This window comes from Vanessa tameamea, chromosome 23 (genome assembly GCF_037043105.1).
Source record: "Vanessa tameamea isolate UH-Manoa-2023 chromosome 23, ilVanTame1 primary haplotype, whole genome shotgun sequence".
In the NCBI taxonomy this organism is placed as follows: domain Eukaryota; kingdom Metazoa; phylum Arthropoda; class Insecta; order Lepidoptera; family Nymphalidae; genus Vanessa; species Vanessa tameamea.
The window spans coordinates 4,894,470-4,915,513 of record NC_087331.1 but is presented as its reverse complement, the minus strand read 5'-3'; the positions used below and the strand labels follow the sequence as shown (position 1 = coordinate 4,915,513).

Here is a 21,044-nt window from a genome sequence, read left to right as displayed (position 1 = left end):
TTCAACTACATTATTCATTATTTTTTTGTTATAGGTGACAAAGGAGCGGGAGGTTCACCTTATGGAAAGTGATTACCACTTTTAAGGATTTAGTAAGCTTTTTTCTTGAAGGTTCCCAAATAGGCTATTTGACAATGCGAAAAATAAAGTGTCATTTATTGTTATCAGTATATATTATGAGTTTAAAAATGGTTATTTATTAACGAAAGTTGAAATTCAAAAATTTATAAATAAAAATGCAATCTTTTAAACGTTTGTCACGTGACACAGAACGCTCCTGATTGGTCGGACTTATGATGACGTCACTTGCTCGTTAACCTCGTTTGCCTACTGTATATGGATTATTAATGTTTTCATATATGCGATTGCGCTGCAATAGTATAATCTAAATTGCAGTAATGAGTACGATGTGTAAACGACATAAATGTAAGTTTAGGGGGGCCTGGGCTAAAACTACTTAGGGTCCCACCTAAAACATCTGAACGTAGACTTGAATTAAATTAATTGAATGGGTTTGATTAATTGCAGGACTCGCAGGACTGCAAACCATACGATCTGTTTAATTTAATAAAGTTATGTATTCTTTCGCATTATCGTTTCGTCCGTATTTTTGACTTTGACTTAGCTGGGCGCCCCTTGAATCCACGGGGCGCTAGACTGAAGCCCAAAAACCCATATGGTAGATCCGGCTCTGTTTGTAAGTAATTCATGCAAGACTTTCTCGAGTCTACGAGGTGCAAACGCGGCCAAATGTTTTCGAAGCTAGTTTTTATGCTGAAATTAATCGGGAACCTGGGACGGTTCAAATTAAAAAGAAGACAAGTTGTTTATTAAGATTGTTAATGGGAAAAAGGTAACATGCAGGCACATTAATAATAAGAGCGATAACCTCTTCAAGAAGCTTTAACTGTGAACACATTAGTTTAGAAGATTGTCGATAGTCGATACGGTAATGTCAAATGCGATAAATTAGAGTCAGCGCTCTGTGAATATGTTTTGTTTTCAAAAAGAATTTAAAAAAGTATTACCTATTATAAAAAAAATATCTTCAATTCAAATCTAAGCTAGCGTTTCGTTCTGAAAACAAAACTGAATTTTATTTTTTGGAAATGCTACAAGTATTTTTTTGGCTCATTTCATCCTAGGGGAAATAAATATATTGAGAAATGAGGATGAGATTAAATGTCATTGTCTGTTGTCACTGCGACAGCGGACAACGACAGTAACACTGAGTAAAAAATAACAATGACAAATGTCATATTCATATAAATATAACCTCAAAAAGCAATGATATAATCCAAATTAAAAACGAAATATGACTGGAAGACTTATTATTCATTGTATAATCCGTAATATTTCACATAACAGTACATTTACACCTAAATTCTTAACTAATTATAAATTTGCCAGTGCTTTTAGTTTAGAGGTTCGTAATCTTTCCACCAAGCATAAACCTAAGCCATTAGAAAAGAAACATTGTAATATAGGTACAATAGGTCATGTTGATCACGGAAAAACTACACTAACAGCTGCTATTACAAAAGTTTTGTCAAAAGATGGTAATTCAAAATATGTATCGTACGACGAAATTGATAAAGCGCCGGAAGAAAAGGCGAGAGGTAAGCTAATTTCTGTTTATTCTCTGGCACTCTGAAATATATAATATTATGAAAAATTAAAGAAGTATAAAATAGTATAATAATAACTATTGAATTATTTTTTATTTGTACAAATATGAATGGTGCTAATTATCTACTTAAAATTATTACATAAGTATAAGATTAATCTTGGAAGGAACTGCAAGAAAGAGACAACAACCTCTTATCTTCAAATTCTACATTCCATCAAAATAAAAGAAAAAACATGGGTTTGGACTAAATGTGTATATTGGAGATTTACAATAAAGTATATTGAATTTTTGTCACAAAGAATTTTTTGTTATATTTTCTGAAACTATTATTTTCTAATATATGATTGGATTTTTAAGAATTAAAAAAAAACAAACAAACAAATTTGTATTTGTATAGGACAAAACTACAGAATAAATATTGATACCTGTGCTTAAAATTATCATTCATAATTTCAATATACAATATTTTTTCTTCAGGCATTACAATAAATGCAGCTCATGTTGGCTACAGCACAAAAAACAGACATTACGCTCACACAGATTGTCCCGGTCATGCTGATTATATCCGCAACATGATCTCTGGTGCATCTCAGATGGATGCTGCAATTTTGGTAGTAGCTGCTAATGATGGACCTATGCCTCAAACTAGAGAGCATTTGCTACTCGCTAAACAAGTTGGAATTAAATATATAATAGTATATGTAAATAAAGTGGATTTAGTTGGATCAGATGTGAGTTGCCATTTCAAAATATCCTAATGCTAATTATAAAATCATCAATGTTCAATTCATATCAAAGGTAGAGTACAAAGATGCAAACATAAAAATATTTTGTCGAAATTGAGTTTAAAAAATGCTATACCATAAATTTATATCACCATGTCAGTTAAAAAATAATTATTGATTTAAGAATCATTATCCAAGGATCAAAATGAATTATATTTTTCAGATTATTGAACTTGTAGAAATTGAAATGAGGGAAATGTTGTCAGACTTTGGCTACAATGGAAGTACTGTACCTATGGTTTTTGGATCTGCTCTAAAAGCTTTGAATGAGGATGAATCAGAAATAGGTCAGTATTATGATCTTTAAAAAACATTTGATACAAAAGCTTAATAAAATTTATTATAGACTTAAAAAAAAGCTTTTAAACTTTATCTTTAACTTTATCTGACACTATTTTTTTTAAAAATACATAAATAATTATAATAAAAAAAAAAACGAAAAAGAGGAGAGGCAAACTTAAGCTCTGCCCATTACTGAAAAAAAAGTGCTTCCTAAATATTTCCAATTAAATGTCTTGCTTATCATGCGCTATACATTCATTCTTTGGTGAAAGTTATTTTTCGGTCGGAAGTATTAACAATTCATAATTTCATAGGTGCCCCATCAATAAGAAAACTTTTAGATACCATAGACAAATACGTCCCGCCAATAATCAGGGATCTCGAGTCGCCATTTTTAATGCCCATAGACAATGCATTCACGGTACCCGGCAGAGGGACTGTAGTGGTTGGTACGATTAAACGTGGTATTATGAAGAAAAATGATGAGGCTGAATTAATGGGATTCGGATTTAACACAAAAACTACATTGTCTGATATTCAGATTTTTAGATCAAGTGTCCTTGAGGTATGTGGTAATATTATATTCTCTATTTTGAGTTTTTATAATCGTAATATTGACAATTATTTTTAATTTTATCCGATAAAAAGTATTTATACAAGTTAATTTTTATATACGAAATATTACAATATGGAAATTAGATTTTCATTTTATGTGTTACCATTAATTTATTTTGTGAGTGTTTTATTAGTGAATAATAAATTTGCGCTGAAAAACTCCAAAATAGAAGATTCTTGGAAAACATGAAATATGTAAAAAGTAGTAATTAGCTTTAATTAGTTTTAGTTCTATCTATTATAGGACCTATTGTATTTGAGTTACCTGTGCGCCAGAAGTCTATGTATGAGTAGGCCAAATAAATCTGTTATAACAATTACGTACATTAGTGAATAATAGTTGAGCAAGACTTATAAATTTAAGTGATTTATAAAATACAATGATCTCAAATGAAGAACACATTTTGAAAACCAGTGAAACACTTGAGTCTATATGCTTGATTTGTGTTCAAATACAGCACGAAATGAAAACTTCTTGAGGAAATTTACTAAAAAAATAAAAAACATTGTAGTCACTAATTGGCAACAAGAACCATAAGCTCCATACCTTTTCCTAACCTGAAATAAAGATCTTTACCCAGTGAGAAATTTACGAGCCCCTACTGAGCCTTCATAATTTTTACCTACCCAGAGGAGCTTGTACAATTTGTCCATTTTATTTTTAATATATTTCGTAGGCTTTGGCGGGTGATAATGTCGGAGTTTTACTCCGTGGGATGAAAATACGTGCAGTTGAAACAGGCATGCTCCTCTGTGCCGCGAAAAGCATAAAACTAAGCAACCACTACAAAGCGAAGATATATTTTCTGTCGAGAAGCGAAGGTGGCAGAAAAAAACCGATATTTTCTAAGTATTCCCAACAAATGTTCAGTGGTACTTGGAATATTGCTTGCAGAATTGATTTAGGTAATTTATTTTTGTAATTGTTAACTCGTTGCCCACCCCTGCTTTCGTACTGGTAAATAAGCATTATTTTCCATTATTTTTAATAGCTAATGAGATTTAAACATTCGCCCATACAGTGCTAATGCGTCATACAACGCGCCTCTCATATTTTTACAGCGTTTAAAAAAATACCTCGTCATATTGATAAAACTAATTTCAAAGTGGCAAAAGTCTATCTAGATATAAAGAAAACTATTTAATTAAATTATATATCATATATTTTGATAAGATATGACAATTCACCTAAATTAAAATTTTCCCAATCTTTACCCTTTTATAAAATTAGATATGTATGCAGTCACAATCGCTGACTATAAGATCGCCTCTGTCAAGTCTGTTAAAATTTGGAATTCATTTTCTAGAACCTACTATGGACATGATGATGCCCGGTGATCACGGCGAGGTGTATCTGACTCTTCTCGAAGGCATGGTCATGACAGAAGGCCAACCTTTCACAATACGAGAAAATAATGTGACTGTTGCAACCGGAATAGTCACTGAAACATTGTCCTCTATCGATGTACCCAATGGAAAATTAGGAAAAGTTGTATTTAAACATGATTTGTAAATATACATAATATATATATATATATTTAGGTAATAAATTATTTAATTTTTCTTTTGTTGTTTTATTGAATATAACTTGAATATAACTTTATAAGACTCGGCTTAGTAATTGCAGTAAATCTGCATTAGAGTCAATAATATACTTTCATTAAATTGGACCATCGACATGCAACTCTGGTTTCGGAGTGAGCCTTTAAATGCGACTAGACTAGTGGAGAAATCCTCGTAGATACCCATCTAATTTACACACTAATTTAATTTGCATTTATTTTTTTTATTTATTTATCTTTCGGACTACGTGACAGGAACAAAAATCGACACGCTGTCTACCCTTGAGGTCCTTATCTTCCAAGCAACGGATTCTCTTATTATTTACCTGACATTAATTATATATACTTAACTTGACATTAAAACATAATTTAAAAAAGGTTTTATAATTTTAGCGCCAAATTTAGATGAGCGACTTGCAGTTTAAGTGGAAATTAAATCAAAATAAATAAAACCTGTCATGGGTAACGAAATTGCTAAAAAAAACTTTTGAAACTCGAAGCTTCGCGCGCGACCCACTAGTACATAGTGTAAAATGTATGTAAATATAATGTCTTTATGTACTAAGTGTGTAACCGGTGCCTTATAAATTATGCGAAACTCAAATGTTTCACTAATAACTGTAGTTTATAATAGAATATTACAAATTTTAAATAATTAAAAACTAAAGCATTTGAAATAAAACAAAATAATATCAAATTTTCATTTTATACACAAAATAACAATCAATGCCCACAATCATAACAAAAAGGCCTTAACTTTAACAAAAACTCGAAATGAAATAAAATTAATATTTAGAGATTATTAATATCATCATTGTGCAGACAAATATTTTATTGCGAGGCATGACACAAAAAAAAAAAACAAGATCATAATGGATTAGTAATAGATACTAATTAAAATGATATTTAAAACCTTTTCAATGAATAATTTTTAAGTTAAAGCATAAAAAAATAAACAATTATTAGAATGCAACAATACTTTTTCCATTACTGATTTAGAATCTTTAAGTTTCGTTTATAACATTTGGTTGAACGTAGAGCAATAGATATTTTTGTATTATAAAAAAAGTATTTTTTTTAACTTTCTTATCACTACCCTGAATTTAGTACTTATATATATAAACATACATATTTACATTTCATATATACACATTATCTTAATACAATACACCCTACTTGAAAAGCGACATACTGTTTAAAAGATCAGATACTTTATTTATATGGAAAATACTTTCAACAAAGATATTAAAATTTACTATCAGTCTCATTTCTTGAACATATTAACAAACTAAGTAATAAGAAAAAGAACGTAAATTATTTTTTTACCCCTTTGCTATGCTTCTGTGCTATATTTTAATAATACCTATTGAGGTCGGTTTCTCATTTAAACTAATTAAATTGAAATAAGCTATATGTTTAGCTTACATTCATGGGCTATATGAATGAGTAAAAGAGATAGCATGTAAACAATATATCGCTTTTAACGTAGTGCTAATCAAGTACAATAGTATCAACAACAACTTGTTCACTATGTCAGCTAGCATGATAGAGCCCTGAGAGTGCATCTTGTAAAGCTCGTAGACAGGGTAATGTTGAGGAGTACCCACCCGCCTTTTCAGTTTCTGTTTCTGCCCTGTAAAAAAGTATTTATTTATAATTGCTTAAAAATAAAAAGTTCATCTGACTTATATGGATAACCTGTAAATTCAAAGAATAAATACTCGTATTGAAATATATTAACCATGTTTATGCAATTTGTTTAGCAAACACTCAACTAGTAGGTAAAATGAGTTTGAACATTTTTTTGTTTTTATTAAGTAGGTAACCTGATGGTAAGTGGTCACCACTGCCCATAGGCATTGACGCTGTGAGAAATTTTAATGTAACGAATGTACATCTCCATTGTGCCACCAATGCGCAACCTTGGAAACTAAATTATTATATCCCTTGTACCTCCAACTGTCTCCCTTCAAACCATAACACAACAATACTGTGTACTGCTATTTGGTGGTAGAATATCTAATCAGAGGTTGGTACCTACCCAGGTGGGCTTGCACAAAGCCCTACTACCGCAAGTCTAGTACAATGCATGTTATACTCATCTAGACAACTATTATAAAAAAATGACTTAAATCCATTGAGCATATAAGTTTACTAGCTTACCTACCTACCCTAGCATCTAAGAAGTAAGTATTTTACCAGTTTCAGATATGGTTACAGATATGAAATTATTTCGGATTATCCATTAAAATGGGTTGGAATAGTTTCAGTTATGAATTATTTAATTGTATAAGACAAAATTACTAGATAACAGTTTGACTTTATTTGTAGTCTATTACTTGTAGGATTGTTGTAGGAACATAGACAAACAGAGATAAACATTATTTTATTGGATTAGGTTATGGATTGTATAACCTCTTTCATTAAAATGATGCTCCTACTTAACAAAAGTCATTGAACTCACCTAACATGACGCAGATACCCGTTATTAACAATTGCCTGCACAGATGGTGGGTCAGGTCCTACTCGATCTGGTTGAGGTGGGGCCTCATATTTATACAACGGTCCTTCTTCAATGAATGGCAGTGGCTGCTGTCCTGAACCTCTCGTAAACTTAACACCTGATGAGAACTGTGTCACCTGAAAAAATTTTGCGATGAATGATTTATATTTAAAAAACAAGATTTCTATTTTAATAACTTGCTGCCCATCCCATCCATCAGCTCTGTCCATATGAAATTAGAATTTTACGTACTTCCTGGTGGTAGTACCACCTACTGGGTCCAATCTAAACTATCTCACTATCAATAATAACAAAAAAATCTAATATACAAAAAAAATCATTGAAGTTTATCGAGCCGCTTAGATGGAGTTCAGTTTCATACACACACAAAAGAATTATACAAACATACAAAGATAAAAATTAATAACATTTATCAATCAAAATATGCTTTAATTATCTCTATCAATGCACAAGATTAATTTTAATTTTGTGTGATCACTGGTTCAGAGTGTAGAAATATACTTTTACTTACTTTAGGTAGGACTGGTACGGCTTCCTCCTGCTTATTAGCAACAGTTTGAGCAAATGTACTTAATATTCCTTTTGCATCTCCATCAGCAAACATTAATTCATCAATCAAAGCCTCTTTCTCTCTTATCTTTTGTTTTTTTGCTTCTTCTTCCATTTTTATAACTTCTGCTCTACGAAGTTCCTCCATTTGTTTCTCTATTTCCAATATTTCTTCTAGTTCTAATTCTTCTCTACCTGAAACAGAAATGATATAGTTATTTCTGAATTTATCTACCATTCTATAACAATGTCGTCATATAACTTAGTTATCACATGCTTCACCTGAATATTTAAGCACTTTTATTTGATGTAATTAATACTTGATCTTATTTATAAAAAGCTTTGTACATACCTATTTTAGCTTTATTTTTCATAATTATTTCTTTATTATCTTTTTTATACTGTTCTATTCTTTTATTTGTGCCTACAACATCTATGTTATTAGCTAAGTTAAATATTATTGTTTCGATCTCTTCTAAATAATCATTATATTCTCTCAGTGTAGCGAAATCTTCCTCTTTTTTATTAAAATCTTTTAAAACTCGTTTTCTTATATCAATTTCTTTTTCTACCATAGAATCTTCGAATAATTGCACACGAAAATTACTTCGGCGTAAAGGGACATTACAGTCTGGGCATGAACCGGAACCTTGATATGAAAAAAAGAATATGTTATTCGGCTTGTAACAAAATATATAATAGGAAATTAAGTTTCTGAAGTATATACATATTTTATTAATATCACATTACCTTTTAAAAACAATAAATCAACACAACTTTCACATAAAGCATGGCCACAAACGTTTACCATCAATTTCAGAGATGGATTTCTGTATTTAGTTGTTTTACAACGCGGACAAGCTTGATCATCCATGGCTGCGAATAAATATTTTCCCCAGAGGTAGTTAAATTATGTACTTATTGTCATGACCATATAGTTTCAGACAAATTTAAACTTTTTTTTCAACAACTTCGATGAACTAGTAACAAACTAACAACTCAATTTGACACATTGACAATGACATGACATTTGTAGTTAGCTTAAAATAAAATTTAAAGTTACCATGTCACTTATAATATTATATATTTTAATATTCATAGGATAGGCTTATATTATTATATTTTCTTACCACATTTATTACTTTGTAATAAATGTGGTAAGAAAACCACAGAAGTACAAGTTTCAAAAATGTTATCATACACCATTTCAAAATAAATAATTTATACTGAATTTATTTATGTTTTTATAATTAACAAAATCAAACAATAATGAGAAAACTATAGCGAAAACTCAAAACAAAATAAGGATAAGATAAGAAAATGAATGTATAAAGTATATTTACAATAAAAACAAGATGTGTAGTTTCTTTAAAAAACCGTTACTGAGTTTCTGTATTCTTCAAATTTGAGTTCCCGTATATTATAGATTACAAGAAACCATTAGTATAATAATATACTGAGCATTTTACGAATAACAATAATATTCAGTGTTATATGCTCAATTAACAAAACGCAAATCAACATTGAAAATTGACATCTTAAAAAAAAAGTAAGAATCGAAAGTTGTTGTGGAATGTGTATATTTAATTTACAGTGAATTAATACATGTACTGCATTTTTTTATATTTTTAAATTGCCCTTTCTTTATAAAGTTGAATATGAATTTAGCTATTAGGACAGTATTGACAAGTCGGTCATTTAGGTTATATGATAGGATTTCATATAAATATTTACAAGTTCCTGTAGCCACAAAATGTCCAATTATACAACATCGAAAATATTGCGAAGACCGAGCAGAAGCGAGAAGGTTGCCACAATTAATGGATTTCCCACCAATAGTATGGCCTTCGTTTTTAAAATTCATAAAGAATTGGATGTATGCAAATTTTATAATCAGACCGTATTTTGAATCAGAATTCAGCTTAAACGATTTCATCGAAGCCTCCAAACATGCTGTAGAGGTCTGTATAAATTTTACATATTTTTTATGTATAATTTTAATTACAAAATTGATGAAAAACAAACATAACTGTTCATTTACTAACATACTTAGTAGTTATACTTGCAAATTTTAATATAACATTTTCTTAGGTTGTTTCAGAAAGTCTACAATCGAGTAATTTTAAAGCACTAGAAGGACTAGTTGACAAAGATGCAATTGTTACTTTAAAAGAGGCTGTTTCTAAACTATCTGTTACTCAAAGACAGATGCTAGCTATTAATAAGGAAGATATTTTCTATGCTTTTCCTTATCAGGTCAAATAGAATTTAAATAATAACTAGTGTAATTAGTGATGTTTATAATTTAAAAATTTTAAATTGGTAACAAAACACCTTCAACTTAGTTAAACCAATACATTTTTTAAATGTTTTATTAACAATTTTTTTCATTTAATTAAACAATTGTTGTTTGTCTGTCGTAACTAATCCTTATGAATTTGTCATATAAATGATTGCATATTCTTATTTATTCATATTCATAAATTCTGTAAAAATAAATTTTAATTTCTGTAAAACATTTTCAGGTAGGAGTTATGTTTGACGACTCTGAAAAACGTTGGGTTGAAATCACAATGTGTTATCATGTTCTGAAGGGCATGAAACAAATGCAAGAAACTGGAGATTTGCCACCAATCTCATTAGGGTATGTCTGATAATATGCTTGTAATTATAAATTAATAACTCAATTTGTTTTTACCTTCTTATGGCACTATGCTGTTATAAAATGTTTTAAAACATTATGTATAAGATTAAATTATTTAATAAATAAAAATAAAATAAATTATATAAAGCATAAGATTTTGTTACATGATGGATGGTAATATCTATCTCACACTGATGCAAATGCAACATGTTACATTTTATAACTAGTTGTGGATATACTTTCTGATGTACATAATATGCTTACTAACATTGATGTTGAATAGTGTAACATGATAATTTCATGACAATTTTTAATTAATTAGTTTAATTATGTTAATGTTTAATAACATTTTATAATTGCAGTGAGACAATGTCACTATTGTGTCACTATCTCATAAAATACATTATGATTATGGTTGTAATCTGTAGAATTCTAATTCTATGTGTTAGGCATGTTGTTTTAAAAGTGAGAATTTCATTGATTTATATATTAATAATTTTGCAATGATTTCATACCATTCTTTTGTTTTTAGAGTGCAGCCTGAGTACCAAGACAAAATATTTATTCTCAACTATAGATTTATAAGAGAATTCACCAAAGGTGTTGAAGACAGCTGGTGGGTCAATATTGTAAATCACTTCCAACCGCACACATTAAAGAGAAATTAAATGTAGATATATGTAATCTTTATAGAATATAGGAGAAAAGCTTAAAATAAAATAAAAATGTTCTTGTTATTGCTATAATTATGTTTTAATTTATCACTTTTTCGGCACCATTAATTTTCGTCTTGTTGCTTCTCTTAAAATTTCATTATAGTTCAAAATACAGAACAGTTCTCTTTATAGTTTTGTAAAATATCTCTTAACCTAATTAGAAGTTCTTTAGTGTCACCTAAAACAACATACATTTTAATGATAATAATGCAATAGACAATAACAGAGAAGATATCACTATCAAGATATATACATTAATAAATTCTTCTAAGAATTATAAGAATACTTTAAGTAGTTAAGCTACTGCTAAGCTACAATTTAAATATACAAACTCTTTGATGTAGTCCCATTAAATAAATAAAGTGATAAACATTGTATTATTTTTAAATTTTTTTTTATTAAATACTACATTATACATATCTACTAACCTTTGACAGGATCATACAATGACCTCTTGTTTACTCCACATTGAACTTTGATAGGTCTCTGTTTTTTTATTGAATTCTCAACATCTAAAAAAAAGCATATTTATTCATAACTAAAAATTCAAATCAAAGTTAACAAACAATATCACTTTTGCAATTATAGGTTTTGATAAATCTCTAAATACTCATCTAAGGGTAATAACATAGTAATTTCTATATTACACAAGTTTAATATTTCATTTGTGTTAAATAATAACTGCTTACCTCCATGAACTTTATCTAATAATGTACTTATATCAAAATTATCAACCAATCTCGTACACAAAGCATTAACATATTGGCTTGCTCCAGGAACAATTTTTTCTGTGTCGCCAGTCTTTAATTCATAGGTAACATCATTGTCAATTGTAGTTGTACATTCTATTTGAAGAACCTCATATGCTGCTTGGGAGGACTGTGTAGAATAACTTATAAAAAGATTATTGTGTATGGTATAATCTTCCAAATCTGACATTGATGCATATATGCTGGAATTGGTATTCCTAAAAAAATTAAGAATGATCAATAATTCACCAATTCATAAATAAACTTTTTGATGATGAAAGTGTTGTTATATTTCAAATGAAAAATATTTTTTAACCAACCATTTGATAACCAACTTACACAATAATATGTAATACAGGTGACAGTTTTAAGTAACAATAATATTTGTGTCTACAAAAAAAGTAAATTACAATACAATTTACATTTAAATAGATTACCACACTGGAGCACCGTGTTAGTCCACAGTAAAGTCTAAGCATTGAAAAAGTACCAGGCTGTTACTATACATTTTACTTATATACATAAGAATTGATAACATTTACTGCTTAAATATGAACTAAAAATAGTTACTGTATAAATCTTGACCAGTAGCATATAAACAGATTATAAATTACAATATCTAGTTACCTATCTAAATTAATCCGACACATGTCCATGATAAGAATACATGTCTCTGGCTTGCATTTTGCTACCTCTCTTAATAGCCAATTTTCAGTGATACAGTGACTAAATTTTATATTTTCTGTGGGACAATCTATACCAAGTATACATTTTGTGTTGCATAATTCACAGCCATGGCCTGCATAAAAAATGAAGCCTGCAAAAATTGATAATTTATAATATGTTAATCAACATAAATTCTTAATTCTAAATTTTTTTTTAAATTGTTTCTATAATTTATATTATGCTCATTATAAAATGAAAATTAACATTAATATTGTTATTTTTATTACTATAAGTATCTGAAACAGGATATTTACCATGTTATTTATTTTTATTTGATGGAGCTCGATATTTCGACATTATCTACGAATGTCTTGTTCATGAGAACATGTGCAAAAACTTATAGTATTAAAATTAAAAGTTTTAAATTTACTTTTTGTGTTGTTTTGTTATAAAACAGGAACAAATTGCAATTATTTTATGCATTATATATTTTACTTACAGTAAGAGTCTTCAGGTACTGTTAGAATTATATTGGCTATCATATCCTTTAAATCAGTTATTTTAGTGTTTTTTATGGTAATTGTGATGAAACCAAGATTTCTTAGATTACACGCTAATGAATCACAATCTATAGATGGTGTCGCTAATTTAGACAAATGTTCATATTTTTCATTTGCTATGAGTATGGCTACTTTTGAAAGTGGATGGTAATATGTAATTATTGTTTTTGTATTAAGGACAGAGTTGATCAGACTTTTATATTGTTGTAAAGAACAGCCACATCTATCAAGATATTTTATCAGCAATTCGCCTGGCTTTTTACTATCATTGAAAGACATTCTGAAAAAGATATGCATTATTATAAATCAGTAACTTACATTTAAAAAATAGTTCGTTTGCTAAATTAAGTGAAGCAGGCGTACTCACTTCAGGTCAGCTAATTTTGCTATAATTTCACATTTTTCAATACTGAGTGTAGATGCGTATTTGTATTCTTTATAAGATAATTTTTGCAATAGAGACATATCTGATTAGCTTATCCTTTTTTGTTTACATATTATATGATTTACAATTTGATAGGTGTGTCAAAACTGTCAAATCAAATGCTTCATAGTTCAATGTTCATACAGCCCGTTCAGAGTTATTTTACCTCTGACATCTATAAAAGAGGCTGCGCTTAGGTTGGCATTACTAACTGTGTGTTCAGAGCTCCTCCAGTTATATGATAAATTCAGCGTAGTGGAAGAAAGATCTTGCTAGCTATGCGTGAATTTTGTGAAAAGGAAAAAGCTAGTAAAGGTCCTATACTTCCGTTTGAAACGGGTAGCTGCAATGACAGATATGTAAAATAATATTACCTACTATTAAACAATTCCCGTATTTTGAAAAATAATTCTCTTCTTTAGTGATATGTTATAATATCAGATTAATGATTATAGTATAAAATTATTTTTTAACAATGAATAGATTTGTACCAATACGCGTCATGGTATTATTCATCTTCCATCCACGCATACACTACATATAGTAAAAGTATTTTCTAAGTGCGTAGAAGTGAAGTCGTTAAATGAATAGTGAAAATTATTTATAAGTGTAAATTAAATGTTGTAGGTGTATTAACTAAGGCTTTTTAAATTTCAGGTTTGTCTGAGAAAACCATCAGCGCTATTACTAAAGAAGGTGAAATTGCTGCTTCCACATCTAGACAAATTAGCGGAAAATATAGTAAAGCTGACCGATGAAGCTTTCCAATTAATTACTACAGAGGAATAGCAAAAGCAATGTTAACATGTTTATCATATTAAAGATAAATTTTACTAAACAGATGAATACGCAGAGGATGAAATTGAAAAAAATATTATACAAGTAAACGATGGCTCGGATACTGAGTCTGATAGCTCTTCTGATTATTCGTTCTCTTCTAATAATGTCCATTTAGATCATTCTTATTCTAAATAAAAGCTTTGACCAATCCTTACTTGTTTTTATTTATTACCAAAAAATAATTATATAGTAACAATAATATGTTTATATGAGCCGAGATGGCCCAGTGGTTAGAACGCGTGCATCTTAACCGATGATTTCGGGTTCAAACCCAGGCAGGCACCACTGAATTTTCATGTGCTTAATTTGTGTTTATAATACATCTCGTGCTCGGCGTTGAAGGAAAACATCGTGAGGAAACCTGCATGTGTCTAATTTCAAAGAAATTCTGCCACATGTGTATTCCACCAACCCGCATTGGAGCAGCGTGGTGGAATATGCTCCATACCTTCTCCTCAACGGGAGAGGAGGCCTTAGCCCAGTAGTGGGAAATTTACAGGCTGATTATGTTATTATGTAATATGTTTATGACTATACAAGCATAGGAGCATTGGTACAGATAAAATTATATGTATAACACGCCACGCCACGTCTACATCCATCTACAGGCCTGTCTCCTCTAGCTACCACCACCGGTTGCACCGAATTATGTAGGTATATGACCACCACTGTATACGGGTTAAAAATATAATTCTCCATTCGGCTCAGGCAGTAAATAGGTATTTTATAGGAAGGACAGCTTTATATAATTCTGCCACTACCACCAAATATTTCCTCATCTATCACGACTTTGTAATTGTATACAAAGGAATTTTAGAAACTAGCTATAGCAAGACATTGCACAAGTTAGCCAGCTTAATAGCCCAGAGGTAAAATAACTGTGAACTGACGGAATTAAAGATTGAATTTTAGTTATGTTTACTTATAATATAAAGTATGTAGTATACAATTTCAGTAGATACTTTAAATAATTTAATGTTAATAATTATAAATAAAATAGATTTTTAGATTAGCTAAATTTGACAAGAGAACCTGTATAGTAGCCATCTGTGAGTTGCATATAATTTATTTGATATAAAAATATTAATAAATAAATTAAAAAATCTAGAGTATTCACGGGTATTTTTCGTCTCTGGTTTGATTACAACTCTCTGATCTTGACTTTGACAGCAGTTTTCAATTTTCAACTGGAAAAATGGCGATTGGAATCGATTCGTCAAAATGGAAACCTAGAAAACTAGCTGGAACTCCGGCTGCTAAAGCTGTAAACATCCTTGGTGCATGTGTATTAAGTTTCGGACTTTTGTGTGGTGTATTTTATCAGTAAGTTTCCTAGTGGCACTTAAAGAAACATTGTAATAAACTGTTTGTTTACAATCACAAAATTTTAGGTTAGGATAAAATATAAAAAATCGCTACCGTTTCAGATATTCTAGTGCCACAAGCAAATTAAGGCAAGCCCTAAAGCGCTTTTATTCTGATCCAATAGAAGAAGTTGAAAGAAAGCTTTTAATCGCAACGGGATTACCTAATAGGACAGGTGACACTATTAGAAAATTGTTAAAAGAAGAAGCTAGAACGGATTTGCCAGACAAATAATATGAATATAGATAATACTAGTAGGTGGGTTAGTAAATTGTAGTAAAATAATGTGTAAATAAATCATTTAGTTACTAAAATTGTTTTTTAATTGCCAGTGAATGCCTTGTCGTAAGCGAATATTTTCCAAAGAAACCTGTGATGGATAATAGTTTATCCGACTTTCAGGAGAAAAAAAAATGTAACACTGGACCAAAGAATGTACAGAAGAATAAAGTTAGTAAACAAAAGAAAAAATTGAAGAAACTAAAAGGTCAGAAAGATATAAGGTCTCTGGTTAAAAATAAAGACAGTGAACTGGTGTCGTATTCAAAAAACTTTGATCAAGTGTGCAAGAAAAGTAGCATTGATGTTGATTCAGAACAATTGCAGCTAGTTATAGCTTTATCTAAGTCACTTTACGAAACAGAACCAGAAATAAAATGCTATAGTGATAGTCAAGAATCAAAACCTTTAAGTCTTGCAGAAAAAACAGCAAAGATAAGAACCACTCTACAAGAGTATGGATTTCGAGTGCCAAACACAAAAATAAATAAAAAGTCTCGGAAAAATAAACAATTTAAAAAACAATACAAGTTACTACTTTTATCAGATGAAGAGAAACATCAAAATATTTCTGATAGATATGCCGAAGTTCTAGCCACAAATATACATAGATCTCCTTTAAAACAGAATATATCCAATGGCAATAATAGTCGAGAATTATTTTACAAAGCTAGTAATATATGTTATGAGTTTTTGAGAAATGATGATGCATTTTATGTTAACGACTTGTTTGAAAAGCCTCTATGTAAATCTCATTTATTAAGAGATTGGGCAGAAATACCGGGTAGACCGGCAAGTCCTACAAGAGAAGTAAGTAATATTAACTTTGACAATATTGAATGTACACAAGATGATTTAGATTGTATTTTAAGTGGTTCAGTACAAGCAGCACAAGATATTATTAAAAACAAATATTTAAGTAACAATTTTTGCAAAATGGATATAAATGATAGAGATATAAGTCTAGTTAAAGTTGATTATAAAGAGAAACACACAAGTAATGATATTGCTAATGAGGTATCACAAGTCAGAAGTGTATCCCCAGATATATTTGATGATGAAATTTCCCTCATAGTAGAAAATGATACAAAATCAATTCAATTATTGCATCAAAGTATAAAAAAAGTTGATAGTAATATAGATTTTATGGATTTAACGGAATGTGTTAACTATGCCCCTGAAAGTAGTAGTATATATACACATTCACAAAGACAAATAAATGAAACTAAAAGGAAATCAAATGATTTAATGGAAATTACTGAATGTGTTCCTACTGATCAAAAATATCCTATTGAAAATATTGATCTAACTCGGAGCTTTGGCAGTTTAAGTAGAGAAAGTGATGAAAATAAATTTAAAGAACAACATTTAGAAATGGATTTAACACAATCAAATACTGATGACAACCATTCACTCATAAAACTTGGCAAGAACGATGAAAATTCATTAGACGGTACTGTCTTAATCAATGAAAGCTTTAAAGTAATTTCAAATGAAATACCAAGCAATGATAAATTGAACACAGAGATGACACCAAAAGCTGTAAGTATTGACTCTTATAAGTTAAAAAGTTGTGTTTCAAAGATCAATGAAGAAAATGTGACAAATTGTAGTTTAACAAATAGTTTTCATGAAAACGAAGATCATTTTTCCCAACTTTATACTGTGAATAATTTAACGGAACCAGACAATCTAGAAATTGATTTAACGCAATCAACTCATTCTGATGATGACTTCCAACTGTCACAGAATATACATACAAAGAAGGATCATAGACATATCATAGACAGAACTGTTGTAATTATAGAAAATGTTGAATTTGATTTAAATCCAGTTTGTAGAAATGAAACATTACCTATACAAAAAAAAACAGTATATGTGGATGACCTTAATAGATGGAAAGTTGATTTAGAATATAAGAGTAGTATTAAAAGTGAATCTGAGTGTACTAAATATAGAAACAATGATGAATTATTCTCAGAATTTTATGGAGACCTTATTTCAAACAAGGATAATTATAAAAATAAAAAAATAGAAGAAATAGATTTAACCCAGCCTTTAAATTTCGATAATGGGCAAGTAGCAGAGATAGGTAGTATGAGAAAGAAAATTTCTGTAGAAAACACTGTTTTGATTGATGATGATATTGAATCCATTGTAAGTCCTGTGGTTAATGAAGAATTATTACTTCTACAAAAAGATTCAGAAATTATGCATAATGATTGTAATAAATCTGAAGAAAAAAACGAATCAGATAACAATGAGAGACAAGATTTCGGGATTAATGACCATGTTTATAATACCTCTCCCATTTATAACTATGAGAATAGTTTACATAAAGATGAAACCCAAGAGGAAATACTTATAGAAAATACATCCTTTGGGAAAAGCAATCACGATAAAAGCTCATCTTATTATCAACTCCCCGATTGCAATTCAGGTGCCTCAACAAGTGATAGTCATAAAAATTTAATAAACAATACTGATAAAGTTATTGAAGATATATGCATTGAAGATGAAATTGATAATATTAATTTAACTCAAAGATCTGATTCATCTAATGAAGTTGTAGAGAATCATCATCATCCAAAAACATATGATACTAATAGCCTTGGTAAAAAAGATAATATTTCTATAGATTATGATGAAATGTTTGATGATGTTATGAGTACAGGAAGTAAATATGTCTCACAAGTATCTGACAATACTGCTAATAACTCAAATTATGAGCATTTATCATATCCTAGTAAGACATCAGATTGTTTTGAAATATCTGACAAAGAATTTAACTATTCCTTGCAACAGTCACAACACAATTTTGATATTGGTGGTATATCAATAATGGATAATGTTTCTGATTCCAAAATGCAATCTTTAAATAAAAGTACTAATTCTAGATCTTTAAATAGATCACTTAGTGATAGTGACTTACCATCTACTGTTGTTAACAAGATATCTGTTTGTACACCTAAACCAATTAAATCAAACAGTTTTGCCTCTGAAACAAGTACACCTGTGGTAAATGAACATTTAATCAAAGAAATTCAACAAACTCCTGGGAATAGTGAATACATAATAAAAACAATGAATGTAACTCCAATGTTGGATTATGAATCAATGTCATCACCTGAAAGAAATAAAGAATTAGAAAAATATGGACTTAAACCATTTAAAAGAAAAAGAGGTAAGATTAACAACTCTTATATCATTTCTTTTATAACACTGTTCGGTGGCCAAACAAATGGGCCAGCTGATGGTGAGCGGTCTATCAACTGAAGGTGCCAATAATCAAATATTCTAACACCAAACAGCAATGCTCATTGTTGTCTTCTACTTTGAAGAATGAGTTAACCAGTTTAACTGCAGCCACAAGGGATATAACATTTTAGTTCATAAAGGAAAATTAAGGAATGTTTAATATTTTTTAAAAACCTTTATCTAGCAGTGATGGCCAGGAACTTTAGGTGTCCCATGCCAGTCAGCCTACCTAGTTCTCAATATTTCTTCACTAGATTGTTATCATTCAAATGTATATATAATTATATTTAATTTTACAGCTATACAACTTTTAAAACATTTGTACAATCAAACTCACCCAGTAGTAGAATCATGTGATGTAGAAGAATGTTCATCACCATCTAAGAAAAGAAAATACGAAATTGGAACCAAACACGATTCACCAAAAAAGTCTAAAGAGTCTCCCAGGAAACAACTTTCTGCCAGTTTTGAGGATATTATTAAGGAAAATACATTGTATGCAATAACAAAAGAAATTCCCGATCTAAGAGAAATTAAATGTATTCCAGATGAGTGGGTGTTCCAAAAGAAGGAGAAAGCAAAGGTATGTTAAGAAAACCAACTTGTTAGCAATTTGAAATTGTAAATTTTTACCAGTATTTGGACTTAATTAATTAATAATTGCTTAAAATTTAAGAGGAATAAAAGTTTCTGTTATCTAAAATCGTAAAGTAGTTACAGCCGTTAATGCTCCACTACTGGGCTAAGCTAATCTTTTGGGCAGGTTTAGAGCTAACTTCACGACAGTGCTCCAATGCGGGTTTTCACATACAAATTACATTTGTGACAGGATTTTATCCAATGCATGTTCTCACAATTATTTATTAAAAACAAAAAATCAACCCATGAAACATAGTGGTACTTATCATGGTTTGAATCTTACTCAGATTTAAGATACACTTTTTCAAGCTCCTGGGCCATCTTAGCTTTACAAACGTGTATTAAATTTTACTTTTATTTCAGGTGTATTCATGCAAAGTTCCATTACATATTGCTTTTCACAACTACGTTTCATGTCGTCAACTACTGAGGGAAGCGATATTACGATATGAACCAATTAATATCGATGTGATACATAAAGATCTTGTTTCTTACGGATTTAAATACAATCCTAAGGTACAAAAAAAGCATAGTACTTTTATTTTAATAAATTTGTAAAGTAGAAATAACAATATGTAGAAGCTGAATGATGTAATCCAGATTAGCCAAGTGCTAGTTCTGCCTAAGCAGATCTAAAACTAAGTTCTGAAAGACCCACCCTACCTCCGCACATCCCACTTTAGGCTGTATGATCTCTTTCCATACTAGTAGCCAGTTAATAGTACGTTATAAAATAAAATATGCTTAATTTTGCAAAATAATATGTTTAACACAGATACATTTGATGTTTATTTTTGTTACAGGATCTTCTAAGATTTATGGACAAGAAATGCATAACAGTTAAGACAACAGATAATAATTCAAGGAATAGAAAATCATAGCATTTAACCAATTTCTAGATTAGATTGTGACTCTTAATATTTAAAGTTTAATATATTTTATACCATTTTCCAGAAA

General features: G+C 29.7%; 5 protein-coding genes across 7 annotated transcripts; 3 read left to right on the top strand and 2 right to left on the bottom strand.

The window, feature by feature from the left end:
* The first annotated feature begins 1,212 nt into the window (after positions 1–1,212).
* Positions 1,213–4,875, top strand: LOC113401912 (elongation factor Tu-like). The gene is made up of 6 exons (XM_026641990.2): positions 1,213–1,619; positions 2,108–2,361; positions 2,579–2,702; positions 3,012–3,262; positions 3,990–4,218; positions 4,620–4,875. The coding sequence occupies exons 1-6, from the start codon at positions 1,316–1,318 to the stop codon at positions 4,823–4,825; spliced, it is 1,368 nt and encodes a 455-aa protein (XP_026497775.1). The 5' UTR covers positions 1,213–1,315; the 3' UTR covers positions 4,826–4,875.
* Positions 4,876–5,566: 691 nt separating this feature from the next.
* LOC113401916 (CDK-activating kinase assembly factor MAT1) lies at positions 5,567–8,957 on the bottom strand. The gene is made up of 5 exons (XM_026641994.2): positions 8,698–8,957; positions 8,300–8,596; positions 7,910–8,142; positions 7,339–7,514; positions 5,567–6,507 (listed from the first exon to the last, which is right to left on the bottom strand). The coding sequence occupies exons 1-5, from the start codon at positions 8,819–8,821 to the stop codon at positions 6,408–6,410; spliced, it is 930 nt and encodes a 309-aa protein (XP_026497779.1). The 5' UTR covers positions 8,822–8,957; the 3' UTR covers positions 5,567–6,407.
* Positions 8,958–9,471: 514 nt separating this feature from the next.
* On the top strand, positions 9,472–11,337 carry LOC113401918 (uncharacterized). The gene is made up of 4 exons (XM_026641997.2): positions 9,472–9,908; positions 10,039–10,203; positions 10,473–10,591; positions 11,124–11,337. The coding sequence occupies exons 1-4, from the start codon at positions 9,606–9,608 to the stop codon at positions 11,257–11,259; spliced, it is 723 nt and encodes a 240-aa protein (XP_026497782.1). The 5' UTR covers positions 9,472–9,605; the 3' UTR covers positions 11,260–11,337.
* Positions 11,320–13,815, bottom strand: LOC113401915 (uncharacterized). Of its 3 annotated transcripts, none has more exons than XM_026641993.2 (6): positions 13,650–13,815; positions 13,222–13,562; positions 12,684–12,855; positions 11,997–12,274; positions 11,736–11,819; positions 11,320–11,485 (listed from the first exon to the last, which is right to left on the bottom strand). In XM_026641993.2, the coding sequence occupies exons 1-6, from the start codon at positions 13,745–13,747 to the stop codon at positions 11,412–11,414; spliced, it is 1,047 nt and encodes a 348-aa protein (XP_026497778.2). In that variant the 5' UTR covers positions 13,748–13,815; the 3' UTR covers positions 11,320–11,411. The 3 variants fall into 3 exon arrangements, with proteins under 3 accessions (XP_026497778.2, XP_026497777.2, XP_064074744.1); XM_026641992.2 differs by having other exon boundaries at positions 12,684–12,873; positions 13,650–13,811; XM_064218674.1 differs by having other exon boundaries at positions 12,684–12,873; positions 13,222–13,576; positions 13,650–13,777.
* A 1,895-nt stretch (positions 13,816–15,710) lies between these two features.
* Positions 15,711–21,036, top strand: LOC113401919 (uncharacterized protein PF3D7_1120600). The gene is made up of 6 exons (XM_026641998.2): positions 15,711–15,869; positions 15,974–16,169; positions 16,244–19,374; positions 19,748–20,031; positions 20,451–20,603; positions 20,891–21,036. Exons 2-6 carry the CDS (start codon positions 16,147–16,149, stop codon positions 20,966–20,968), a joined length of 3,669 nt encoding a protein of 1,222 aa, XP_026497783.2. The 5' UTR covers positions 15,711–15,869; positions 15,974–16,146; the 3' UTR covers positions 20,969–21,036.
* The last annotated feature ends 8 nt before the right edge of the window (positions 21,037–21,044 follow it).

Coding starts and splice junctions, on each gene's coding strand:
- LOC113401912 (XM_026641990.2), top strand. CDS start 1,316: ATGACTGGAAGACTTATTATTCATTGTATAATCCGTAATATTTCACAT. Junction 2,703..3,011: donor TGAGGATGAATCAGAAATAG/GTCAGTATTATG, acceptor ATAATTTCATAG/GTGCCCCATCAATAAGAAAA. Junction 4,219..4,619: donor TGCTTGCAGAATTGATTTAG/GTAATTTATTTT, acceptor TTCATTTTCTAG/AACCTACTATGGACATGATG.
- LOC113401916 (XM_026641994.2), bottom strand. CDS start 8,821: ATGGATGATCAAGCTTGTCCGCGTTGTAAAACAACTAAATACAGAAAT. Junction 8,597..8,697: donor TGATTTATTGTTTTTAAAAG/GTAATGTGATAT, acceptor TTTCATATCAAG/GTTCCGGTTCATGCCCAGAC. Junction 8,143..8,299: donor GAAAAATAAAGCTAAAATAG/GTATGTACAAAG, acceptor TTTCTGTTTCAG/GTAGAGAAGAATTAGAACTA.
- LOC113401918 (XM_026641997.2), top strand. CDS start 9,606: ATGAATTTAGCTATTAGGACAGTATTGACAAGTCGGTCATTTAGGTTA. Junction 10,204..10,472: donor TCTATGCTTTTCCTTATCAG/GTCAAATAGAAT, acceptor AAACATTTTCAG/GTAGGAGTTATGTTTGACGA. Junction 10,592..11,123: donor TTGCCACCAATCTCATTAGG/GTATGTCTGATA, acceptor TTTTGTTTTTAG/AGTGCAGCCTGAGTACCAAG.
- LOC113401915 (XM_026641992.2), bottom strand. CDS start 13,747: ATGTCTCTATTGCAAAAATTATCTTATAAAGAATACAAATACGCATCT. Junction 12,874..13,221: donor AGTACCTGAAGACTCTTACT/GTAAGTAAAATA, acceptor CAATTTTTGCAG/GCTTCATTTTTTATGCAGGC. Junction 11,820..11,996: donor ATTAGATAAAGTTCATGGAG/GTAAGCAGTTAT, acceptor GCTTTTTTTTAG/ATGTTGAGAATTCAATAAAA.
- LOC113401919 (XM_026641998.2), top strand. CDS start 16,147: ATGAATATAGATAATACTAGTAG. Junction 16,170..16,243: donor AATATAGATAATACTAGTAG/GTGGGTTAGTAA, acceptor TTTAATTGCCAG/TGAATGCCTTGTCGTAAGCG. Junction 19,375..19,747: donor ACCATTTAAAAGAAAAAGAG/GTAAGATTAACA, acceptor TTAATTTTACAG/CTATACAACTTTTAAAACAT.